The 12718-nt window shown below is 38.7% G+C and overlaps 1 protein-coding gene across 1 annotated transcript in view; it reads right to left on the bottom strand.

Moving 5' to 3' along the window:
• Positions 1 to 350: 350 nt before the first annotated feature.
• The window catches only part of LOC126162635 (uncharacterized), a 134632-nt gene continuing 122264 nt past the window's right edge, over positions 351 to 12718 (bottom strand). The window contains exons 2-3 of the mRNA XM_049919266.1: positions 2508 to 2675; positions 351 to 2353 (exon numbers count right to left, since the gene is read on the bottom strand). Coding sequence (XP_049775223.1) covers positions 908 to 2353; positions 2508 to 2675 — 1614 coding nt within the window. The 3' untranslated portion in view covers positions 351 to 907. The remainder of the gene's footprint in view (positions 2354 to 2507; positions 2676 to 12718) is intronic.

Here is a 12718-nt window from a genome sequence, read left to right as displayed (position 1 = left end):
ACTCTGAAATGTACATTGACAAATTAAAAGACAGTAGATGGACTTTATTATTAAGTTTTACATTCATTTCACTGTATTGGGTTTTCCCTAATATAGTAACTATGGATGCCATAAAATCATACCTTTTTTATCTTAAGCACAAATAAAATGGCCTATGCCAGACACTTCTCGAACACTTCTGTTTATAATCCAATTGTTGTCATTGTTTTCACAAACTGAGAATAGTGAGTAAACTTCTTGACAATCGAGGAAAGCTAAATATGTACACATCTGACAATGAACATTTAATCAAAAGACAGCAAACATCATTAGCAAAAATGAAAATATTTATATCAAATCAAGGGTCAAAAAGCTTTAAACAGTAAATGACTATCTAAACATGCATATCTGTATAACACAAATATAATAAATGTTTTATTCAAAATGTTGTTCCACATGTCATTTTCTCAACAGAAGTATTGCAATATTACCTGAGACAATGAAGTTTATATAGACAAATAAAACATTTCAGAAAATCTTAGGAGGTATGTCATAATTGTTTTACCTATATACATAAATAATTGACTTTGGAGATTCAATAAGTACATCAACAACAATTATCCTGTGTATTATTGAATACAAATATAATATAATTAATTTATTAGATATGATTTTTTTAAATGAAAACCTAAAGCTGTGTTCAGATGAACAGAAGCTAGTCACAACATAGTGTGATGATGTGAAGGCAGTATGAAAGATATAAATGTCTATCTCTCACTTTCAAAATACGAGGATTATTTTCCTTTCACACTCATGAATGCTGCTTTCTCCCAATTTAATGTATCTGAGGTTAGTCAGTAAAACTCAATTCACATTTGTTTCTGGAGTTTTAAGTACGAATTTTTCATCTGTAATGATAATAAGCAAGCTAATTCTTCTTCACAAGGCCAACAGCATACAAAACTGATGTGCTGTCAGATATATCTTTTCTCTTAACAGTAGTTTTACTTTGGGTGGAGACTGCAGAACGTGTCTTAACTGACAAGTTATTACTCCTGAGCATGCAGTGATTACTTTCAGCATTAGTAGTGGATCTTGTGCTTTTAGCATTAGCCATATAAGATTCTTTTATAAGATTATTAATTGGATACATGTCTAGGTTTTTTAATGTTCTGCTTCCAAAGCATTTTAGGCTCTCACATGTCCTAGAAACTCTTAGAAGTGATCTGCAATGATATGGTCTTCTTTGGCAGGTTGTCTTATGTCTAATCAGATGGCCATCAGTTCTGAAAATATTATTGCACTTGGTGCAAATGTGTAGTCTGTGCAAATGAACCTTTGCCATTTTCATTAAAGTTTGCTCTGTTACTTTATGTGTTTGGCCCTGAGCATACCCATGATCATGACATATCCTTCTAAAAACACATTCATTCAGATAATGGAGCTGTCTTAAAATTTTTGAAATAAATTTCTTCCTACAATGTCTGCACTGAAAGAACTTCTGACAAACACTTTTATGCAAGACATGACTCCTCATACATCTGAACAGTTTTTCACAATAGGAGCATCTGATAAAACTTGGGGAGAAGGAAGGAAGAAACGTGGGTCCTTCAAGAACTGTTTGCAAGGGTAAATCATGCAAGAAGGCATCATACAAGATTGCATTGGTGTAGAACACTTTGTCAGTATAAACTAAGAAATTATTACTCTCTCCATTTTCGTTCAGACCTGTTAGATATATTACATTATATGCTCCATTTTTATAGTCAGATAGTTCATTCCAATCCACATTTAACACAAATGGATGTGCAACACAGTCACTCTTAGAAACATCTGAAGAATTGTTTGAAACTTGTTGTTGAACTGTATGGTGTGTGATTTCGGATGACGTCCACATAACCTCGTCCGAATACACACTTGATGCACACATACTTGTAACACAGGAAGAATTAGACAGGATATTATTTGTATTTCTCTGATTTTCATCATTTTCTGCAACAAGGGCCCCAGAGGACTCAGCATACATTGATGTTGGTGTTTCAGTTCCAGATGTAACATTATCTGAGGGACAAGAGTTGTTCAGTAATGGTGTAACTGATTCATCAGCATGTCTCAGATCTTCTGGTGGGAAAACTTCTTCTTCTAACATACATTCTTCGTCATTATCATGGTAATGATCAACTCCTGTTAAGTAGCAACAGTTATTACTAGGATTTTTATTGTGTTCTGTGTTAATTATATCTTGAGATGAGTTTTTCAAAACACTGGGACTATTTGATAACCATGTCTGATTTGGATCTTGGTATTCTTCATTGACCTGCTGATCAAGGACTCCATACAGTGTCTTTTCACTGCTGCCTACAACCTGGATGTTCTGAAAAGACGAAATCAATTATTTCAAACAGAAAAATAGATGAGTGTTAAAAATTTGTTTTATACAATATTTCATTTATTTATTTTGTGCTTACAATTGGTGGTATTGGCTGTGGGACTTGAAGCAAAAAATATACATACTGTCACAAACTCACCTCATTACTGGCACAAATGCCTATCTTTCCCCTTTGTGGCACTCTGTCTTTTGACAATTTCTGAAGTTTATCAGCTCTTTTACAATTGGTCTTGAACACATAAAACAAGTCGATCTTGTGCACACATTTAGGACAGACATATCTTGAATGCTTATCATCTTTTGAAACCTGAAAGAAATTGTAATTTTTAAAACTGCTAAAAGTTGTTATGATACTGATTGTGACTTAAAGTGGAAACAATCCAATAAATATAACTACAAATATACACAATATATTTTGTTCATAGACCAGTAATGGCATAGGCTGACACAGAGTACTAAAAATAGAAAATAGATCGAACAAATCTGAAAAACTGAGAGAAATCTGTTAGGTAATAGCAAACAACAAGTTGTCAAAACGTTATATTGATTGATATTTCTCAAATGCCAAGAAGCAAGAGATTAACCTTTAAAATGATCATTACATTTTAATAACATCTGTAATGATCATGGTATTGAACGTAGAGCATTATTTCTATGTAATATCGACTATCTCAAATACAAATGTTGAATCACTAGATTTTTAAAACTACATTTTTTTGGGTTGTTGATGTAAAGTGCAAACCACGCCCAACATTCACTCACAATTGGACCGCAACTACGCAACACCGACTTCGACCCACTTATATTATATAGAAGTCTTGGCCAGAAATTAATGTGACAGAAGTACGATCTCTGGGTCACCAAGTGTTTGGGAGAAACTAGCATTTCTGGCGTGGGTCGGACAAGGCTTGAGCCCTTTGTGTTAGCGTAGTTTCCAGGCAGTGGTTGGCACAGCAGAAAGAATATGCAACGGTAATCTGCGGGTTGGGGGTCGTGTCCCTCTGCAGAAATATTTATTTTTTATTTTTTTGAGCTTTTCCTCATTACAGAGGCTTATCTCCAACATAATAATTTACTTGGAAAATACAATACAAACAATAAACGTTCTTAAATTATACTCTCAAAATATTTCTCCAGGTGTTTCGATCTTGCATGTCCTCTTTCTCTGCGCCCATTCTCCTCATTGTGTGCTGTACATTTTGGAGCCAGGTGGTCACAGGTCGTCTTCTTCTTCTCCCCTCCGGTTCCCACTCCAGTATCAGTTTTGGTATTCTGGCTTCCTCCATTCATCGTACATGTCCGTACCACTGTAATTTCTTCCTATCCATTACGTCATATATTCTTTCTTTTATTTCCATTCTCCTTATTACTTCGGTGTTCCTTATCTTTTCTTTCCTGGAGATTCTTGCCGATCTTCTCCAAAAGTCCAACTCTAGAGCTTGTAATTTTTTAATGTGCTTCATGTTAATTGTCCAGGTCTCCGTTCCATACAGAACTACACTCTCTAATATGGATTTGTATATTAATTTTTTAGCTCTGCTCATTACATTCCTGCTCCATAAGACTGAGTTAAGCATCCCAATGACCCTCCGTCCACTACTAATTCTTTTATTGATTTCTGACTCTGATTTTCCCTCAATTTCTAAAATGGATCCCAAATAACAGAAAGTGTTTACCTTTTTGATTTTCTTTCCTTCAATGTATAGCTCATCTGAATCATTAGTCAAGTATTCTGTTTTTTGGTAATTAATCTTCAAACCCCAAGTTTTGTATGCTACTGCTAGTTGATTGCACATATAGTTAGCATCCTCCCCATCTTGTGCTATGACTACTTGATCATCAGCAAATAATAAATGATGTAGGTAACTCCATCTGTTATTTCTAATCCCATACTATTACATTTACGAGACCATGTTCTAAGGCTAATCTCTATATAGATTTTAAGTAATGATGGTGACATGGGACAGCCCTGTAAAAGGCCTTTGCTTGTTCTAAATTTCTGTGAAAGTTTATTACCAACTTTCACTTGGCAAATGTTATCTTTATACATTTGTTGTATTATTTTAATCAAGGAAGGGTTTATGTTTGCCATATGTAGTGCTCTCCAAAGTAATTTTCTTGGAACAGTATTATACGCTTTTTCTAGATCTATGAAAATTAATCCTATACTTTTTGATTTTTCCCTATGTTTCTCCAAAATCTGTCGTAATGTGAAAATATGGTCTACACATGATCTCCCAGCCGTGAATCCACATTTAACTTCTTGGGTTCTAAAATTTTTTTCCAGTTTGTTTTTAATTACTTTCGCAAAAATTCTCATTAATGTGTTTGTAACACAAATTCCTCGATAGTTTGAACAAATTTTGCGATCCCCTTTCTTAAATATTGCATTAATGTAACCTAGGTTCATCTCATTGGGTATTAAATCTCCATGTATCATTTTGTTGAAGAGCTGTGTTATCAGTTTCACAATTTTGTCACCACCATATTTCAGACACTCCAGATTGATATTGCCTGGTCCCGGTGATTTACCATTCTTTCCTGTTCTCAACGCCTGGAGTACTTCACTTTCTAAAATATGGATCTCATCATCTTCATGTCCTTTATCTTCCCCTGTTCCTTCTTCTAAATATTCTTCTCTGTCCTCATTTAATAATTTTTGGAAATACTCTTCCCATTCTTTTTGTGTTATCAGTTGCAGATTAGTTTTGCTTTTTGTATCCTGTCGAAGCCCTTTCAATACTGACCATGCTTCTTTTGCTCTCCCAAATCCTAATTTGCTATTCACCTTGGCACATGTTCTTTCCCATGCTTCATTTTTTTGCCATCCTTATTTTTTTCATCACTTCATTCTTCTTTTCCTTGTATATTGACCTTGTTTCTTCTGATTTATCATTCTTTTTCTGCAGAAATATTTTTATTTTTTATTTTCAATTCTCATGTTACGTGCATTACAATAATCCGAAATAATTCCCAATACATTGTAATTATTAATGTAATTATAAAAGGTGTGTAAATGAAAGGAAAATGAATCTTTTAAGAATGTTAATAAATTTCCAAGAAGGGCATAAATGAGGACTACAGAGTATAAATTAAGTACTTTCATTATTTTACAGTTAGTGATTTACATGTTCTGTGGTGATATGCATCATAAAAACAAGGCGAGCAGTAATGTTCTCGGCATCTTGCACACTTCATAAACAATTACAAGATTATTTTGAATTTTTTATAGAAAAGCAAACTTGTTATACATTCATAAAATATTCTCTCTCATCACACAGTGTGGAAGCACATTTCTTGCAACGCATCATTTTGCCAAATATTGGGCCAACATAGCTGGTGAGGTACAATGAGATTTATTTGACGCAGTCTCCTGGGCATGTAATTTCTTTTTCTGTCTTGATAAGGGTAGTTTTGAATCTTTTTGGTGGAATTCTATACCTGACGATAAAAACAGACATCACAGGTATTGCACTATTGGAGTGCATTTCGGTGTGTGTGTGTGTGTGTGTGTGTGTGTGTGTGTGTGTGTGTGTGTGTGTGTGTGTGTTGGGGGGGGGGGGAGGGGCAAGCATCAGTTTAATAGTGCACGATGGTAGTCCATCTTAAACAAACCTCGTTGCATAATTGTGGACTTGGTTGTACTCTCACTATGCATCAGTTTACAGAAGGAAGTTGTTTTCCTGCACGTAGGGCTTCATCAAAGCGGTAAAATTTTTTTCTGTATAAGACTGTTGTAAGTTTCCCAGATTTTGATAAAGTAATGAAGACATTCCTACCTGTTCTTCTACATAGCTATCTGCAATTCGCAGCTGAGATCCTGACAGAGGGTTTATCGAACCACTTACACACTATTTTTGTATTGTTCCACACACTACCAGTGCGCAGGACAAACGAACACTTCATTCTTTCCGTGTGAGCTTAGATTTCTCTTATTTTATTACAATGACGATTTCTCCCTATCTTGGTGGGGGTCAACAAAATATTTTTGCATCTGGAGGAGAACGCGGAAGGTAGAAACTTCATGAAAAGAGCTCGCCGAAAAAAAAAAAAAAATCAACTAATCCTTGTTTTAATGATCGCCACTCGAAATCCTGTATCATTTCCGTGACTCTCTCTCCACTATTTCCCGATATACAAAACGTGCTGCACATCTTTGAACGTTTTCGATGTCTTCTGTCCCATACTGCACTGCAATACTCTAGCAGAGGGCGGACAACGGTATTGTAGGCAGTCTTTGTAGTAGACCTACTCCGTCTTCTAAATGTTCTGCCTATAAAACACAGTCTTTTGTTTGTTTTCTCAATAACATTACCCGTGTGATTGTTCCAATTTAAGTTCTTCGTAACTTTAATTTCTAGGTATCATATTTAGTTGAGTCGGCGGTCTTTAGATTTGTCCCATTTATGATATAACCGATATTCAAGATTCCTTTTAGTATTCATGAGGAGACCTCAGGCTTTTCACTATTTAGGATCAACTGCCACTTTTTACAAGTCTAAATCAATTTGAAATTGGTTTGATCTTCTGATGACTACTCAGATTGTCTCTTACCGGTATATCGTTTATGTCGATTGGAAACAGCAGAGGGCCTAGAACACTTCATTGGGGAACGTCTGGACACTTCTGGTTTTCTCGGTGACTTCCCGCCTGTTACGTAGAACTGTGACATTTCTGACCGAAAATCACGAAATCAGTCGCACAACTGAGGAAATACGCCATAGGCACACAATTTGATAAGCCACTTGTGAAGAACGGTACCAAAAGCCTTTTGGAAATCTAGAAACATGGCATCAATTTAAGATCCTCTGACAATGAAACTCAATACTTCGTGAGAATAAAGACCTACGCTTCCTCGAGGTAATTCATGATGTTCGAACACAGTGATATGGGTCGTTAATTCAGATTACTCCTACTTCCTTTCTTGGGGTTGTTTGGGGGAAGGAGACCAGACAGCTAGGTCATAGGTCTCATCGGATTAGGGAAGGACGGGGAAGGAAGTCGGCCGTGCCCTTTCAAAGGAACCATCCAGGCATTAGCCTGAAGCGATTTAGGGAAATCACGGAAAACCTACATCAGGATGGCCGGACGCGGGATTGAACCGTAGTCCTCTCGAATGCGAGTCCAGTGTGCTAGCCACTGAGCCATCTCGCTCGGTTACTTCCTTTCTTGAGTATGCATGTGACCTGTACAGGTGATGGTAATTGGGAGACAAACTGGGACGAAAGCCACACTGGTTTGCGGACAGGGATAATAGAGGCAGGTGCTGGTATGGGTGGTTATGCATAAGTTGAGAGAGGATGGATTCAAAGACCTTCCTAAACATTGACGTGAGAGCTGCAAGGGAAGGAAGGAGGCCAGAAATCTTTTAGTTATCTATAGATAACGCAGTCGTAGCCGAAAGCAGTACTGCATTTCTTGTGGAGGACTTGTTTAATATCGTGTGATGTGAGTGGTGTATTCAGTTGTCTATTTAATGTTGTCCAAGTACTAGAAAGTGGTTCAAGGTGTGAGACAGTGATATCTTTACAGTCACGAACTGTAGGAAACAGTGGTAAGTCGAAAAAGCGTCGTCAGGAATTGTGAAGATATTGGAGAGATAGTATGCGAAGTGATTACTTGGTCAAGTAGGGGATATTTATTGTAGAGAAGAAGGCAGTAAGGTGAAGAATTGATGATGGTGACCCAATGGAAAGGTTCCCAGCACTTTGAGGCGATTATTGGAAATGTAGAGTTATGTCTGGTGCGTGTTTTGCACCTGTCCCAGCGTATGTTTCTAATGTTTCTCTGGATTTGTTTGTGGCAAGAGTGTATCCCAGTCACGAGTCTGTAGGGGCAAGTATTACTGATGGGACTTCCGAAGAAGAAACAGAGCTTGTTGCGGGAGAGTGAGACAGATAGGATAGATTGGTTTGGTTAGAATATGGGCGGGCATGACATCTAAGAAGGTCTGCTGTAGAAAAGTAGCAACATGGGAGACATCATCACAACACTAGAAGACAATTTGAGTGGCTTGTGATGTGGGTACTGATAGCTTCCTGATAGGCACTCCAGTTGGTGTGGTAGTAGTATTGGATAACTTTAGCATGGACGTTGGGATTCGATACGTGTGGTTTGGGTAATGTATAGCGTAGGTAGGTTGTTCCAGCTTGTAGGCCTGCCTGGGGACAGTCAGGCAGGCACAGGCACAAGTGAGGAGAGGGCAGACAGCTCACACCGTTAAGTCTTGCACTCGAGCCGTAGCATATGAGATTGTACCTTTGGAAGGGGTGAGTATTCTCTAAAACGATGGTTATAAACATTAGGTCTTCAGCAGCGGGTGGTGTGTGAAGGGAATTTTTACGATGAATATGGCTATCAATAGGATGAATGGCTATCGTTATTTCTTGTTTTGTGGTTGGGGGCTTGACTTTATACTTGGAAGAATAGGTCAGATGAGACTGTTCGCAGATTTTGCATGTGGGAGGGAGGCAAGATTGGGGCACTGAGGGCTTTACAATGAGTTTTTCAGTTAGCAGTGAGGTGATTATAATACAATAGGTTTGACAACGATAAGACTGGGTTTGGGACTGCGAGTTTGAGAATTTAACTTTTTTATGGTAAATCGGGGCTGTCCCTTTAAATAGTTTGTCTTTTGTGGAGATGAATTCAGTGAACATTCAGGAAAGGATGGCGGAATTATTGTAATTTTTTATTTGGAGGGCTTTATGTGTTCCAGTGTCAGGATGGGAGTTGAATTCAGATTCCACCTCCACACCTGTGATCTCAGAGTCGACCTTGGTAACAGCAGCAGTGTTGGTGGAAGGACAATGGGAAATCTGAATTTGTTTGGTTTCAGGTTGTGGTGGTGAGAGGAGCTAGATGTCCATTGGGCTCTAATGTAATGCTGTTGTTGCTGATTTAAGGTCTTAGAAACCACACATTCATGATCATCAATCTTATCGCCCCCCCCCCCCCAGTATGCGATCTGTGTACCCCATCTGTCTATGTCTAGAGTTAATCCCATCTGCAGGTGTGTGGATGTACTCTAAATGCTTGTGTAATTTGTATCTGAGGTGGGACTTAAGTACCAGCCCAGTTTTCACCTAGTGGGACGTGGGAAACCGCCTGAAAATCAAATCCAGGCTGCCTGGCTCACCAGCCTCGTTAATCCGCAAGGTGGACTTGAACCTAAGTCCAGAAAGAGGCATGTTAACATACATGGCTATCATGCAGGCTTTTTTTTTGCGTCATCAGTCTTCTGACTGGTTTCATGTGGCCCACCACGAATCCTTCTCCTGTGCCAAACTCTTCATCTCAGAGTAGCACTTGTAACCTACATCCTCAATTATTTGGTGGATGTATTCCAATCTCTATCTTCCTCTACAGTTTTTGCCCTCTTCAGCTCCCTCTACTACTATGTAAGTCATTCCCTGATGTCTTGACGTATGTCCTACCGCTCTGTCCTTCCTCGTCAGTGTTTTCTACATATTCCTTTCCTCTCTGATTCAGCACAGAACTTCCTCATTCCTTACCTTATCATTCCACCTAATTTTAAACATTCGTCTGTAGCACCACATCTTAAATGCTTTAGTTCTTTTCTATTCCGGTTTTCCCACAGTCCATGTTTCACTACCACACAACACTCTGCTCCAAACGTACATTCTCAGAAATTTCTTCCTCGAATTAAGGTCTATGTTTGACACTAGTAGACTTCTCTTGGTCAGGAATGCCCATTTGCCAGTGCTAGTCTGCTTCTCCAACTGTCATTGGTTATTTTGCTGCCTAGGTAGCAGAATACCTTAACTTCATCTACTTCGTGGCCATCAATCCTGACGTTAAGTTTCTCACTGTTCTCATTTCTGCTACTTCTAGTTACTTTTGTCTTCCTTCGATTTACTCTCAATCCATATTATATACTCATCAGACTGTTCATTCCATTCAGCAAATCACGTTATTCTTCTTCACTTTCACTCAGGCTAGCAATGTCATCTGCGAATCATATCACTGATATCCTTTCACCTTGAATTTTAATCCCACTCCTGAATCTCTCTTTTATTTCCATCATTGCTTCTTCAGTGTACAGATTGAACAGTAGTGGCGAAAGACTATACCCTGTCTGACACCCACAGTCGCTCGCCTTACACGAAGCCCTTTGGGCAACACTAGTGCCACTGTGGACAACAGCATACTGCAATCAGACCAAAAGGAGTTGAAAGGGGCATTTCACAGTACACCCATGCTTTCCCACTAGCTGTGGACTGGGTCAAGATTGTGTTGACCACAAGTCTTTGGTAGCTTGACACTCGTCATGGATCACAAATCCAAGCACATCGTACTTGGTCGTCCACCCTTACTACTCCCACTTGGCTCTTGTACATATTGCATATTACCAGTCTCTCCCTTCAGCTCACCCCTAATTTTATCAGGATTGCAGCATTTTGAATTGTTTAACGCCTTTTCCCGGGTGATAAATTCTATGAACGTCTATTGATTCTTCTTTAGTCTCGCTTCTACTATCAATCACAACGTAAGAATTGCACCTCTGGTGCCTTTACTTTTCCTAAAGCCAAACTGATCGCCATCTAACACATCCTCAATTTTCTTTTCCATTCTTCTGAATATTATTCTTGTCAGCAACTTGGATGCATGAGCTGTCAGCAACTTGGATGCATGAGCTGTTAAGCTGATTGTGCGATATTTCTCACACTTGTCGGCTCTTGCAGTCTTCGGAACTGTGTCGATGATATCTTTCCAAAAGTCAGATGGTATGTCGCCAGACATACACATTCTACACATCAAAGTGAATAGGAGTTTTGTTGCCTCTTCCCCGAACGAACTCAGAAATTCTGATGGAATGTTACCTATCTCTTCAGCCTTATTTTATCTTACGTCCTCCAAACCTCTCTTAAATTCTGATTCTAATACTGTATCCCCCATCTCTGCTATATCGACTCCTGTTTCTTCTTCTATCACATTAGACAAATTTTCCCCTCATAGAGGCCTTCAATGGACTCTTTTCACCTATCAGCTCTCTCCTCTGCATTTAACAGCAGAATTCCCATTGCAATCTTAATGTTCCCACCTTCGCTTTTAATTTTACCGAAGATTGGTTTGACTTTCCTTTCTGTTGAGCCAGTCCTTCCCACTATCATTTCTTTTCGAATTCTTCACATTTTTCATGTAGCCATTCCGTCTTAGCTTCCCTGGACTTTCTATTTATTTCATTCCTCAGCGACTTGTATTTCTTTATTCCTGAGTTTCGCTGAACATTTTTGTACTACTTTCTTTCGTTTATCAACTGAAGTATTTCGTCTGTTATTCATGGTTTCTTCGCAGTTCCCTTCTTTGTGCCTAAGTTTTTCTTTCCAACTTCCATGATTGCCGTTTTTACAGATGTCCATTCCTCTTCAACAGTACTACCTACTGAGCTATTCCTTATCGCTGAATCAATAGCCTCAGAGAAATTCAAGTGAATCTCGTCATTCCTTAGTACTTCCGCATCCTACTTCTTTGAGTATTGTGACTCCCCATTAATCTATTAAACTTCAGCCTACTCTTCATCACTACTACATTGTGATCTGAGTCTATATCTGCTCCTGGTTAAGTCTTACAATCCAGTATCTGATTTCGGAATCTCTGTCTGACCATGATGTAATCGAACTGAATTCTTCCCATATCACCCATCATTTTCCAAGTTTACCTCCCCCTCTCGTGATTCTTGAACAGAATATTCGCTGTTACTACCTGAAATTTATTACAGAGCTCAATTAGCCTTTCTCCTCTCTCATTTTTTGTCCCAAGCACATATTCTCCTGTAACCGTTTCTTCCGCTCCTTTCTCTACAGTTGCATTCCAGTCCCCCATGACTATTAGATTTTCATCTCCCTTTACGTACTGTATTACCCTTCCAGGTGCCTCGCATACTTCGTGTCTCCTCACCTTCAGCTTGCGACGTCGACATGTATACCTGAACTATCCTTGTCAGTGTTGGTTTGCTGTCGAGTCTGACAAGAACAATGCTATCACTGAACTGTTCACAGTAACACACACTCTGCCCTACCTTCCTATTCATAATGAATCCTGCTCCCGTTATACCGTTTTCTGTTGCTGTTGATATCACCCTGTACTCATCTGACCAAAAATCATTGCCTTCTTTCCATTTCAGTTCACTGACCCCTACTACAGGGTGGTCCATTGATCGTGACCGGGCCAATTATCTCATGAAATAAGCGTCAAACGAAAAAACTGCAAAGAACGACACTTGTCTAGCTTGAAGGGGGAAACCAGATGGCGCTATGGTTGGCCCGCTAGATGGCGCTGCCATAGGTCAAACGGATATCAATTGCCTTTTTTAAAAAATAGGAACCC

This window comes from Schistocerca cancellata, chromosome 2 (genome assembly GCF_023864275.1).
Source record: "Schistocerca cancellata isolate TAMUIC-IGC-003103 chromosome 2, iqSchCanc2.1, whole genome shotgun sequence".
NCBI classification, from domain to species: domain Eukaryota; kingdom Metazoa; phylum Arthropoda; class Insecta; order Orthoptera; family Acrididae; genus Schistocerca; species Schistocerca cancellata.
Note: the sequence above shows the minus strand (reverse complement) of the source record. Positions and strands in the feature narration are given on the sequence as shown.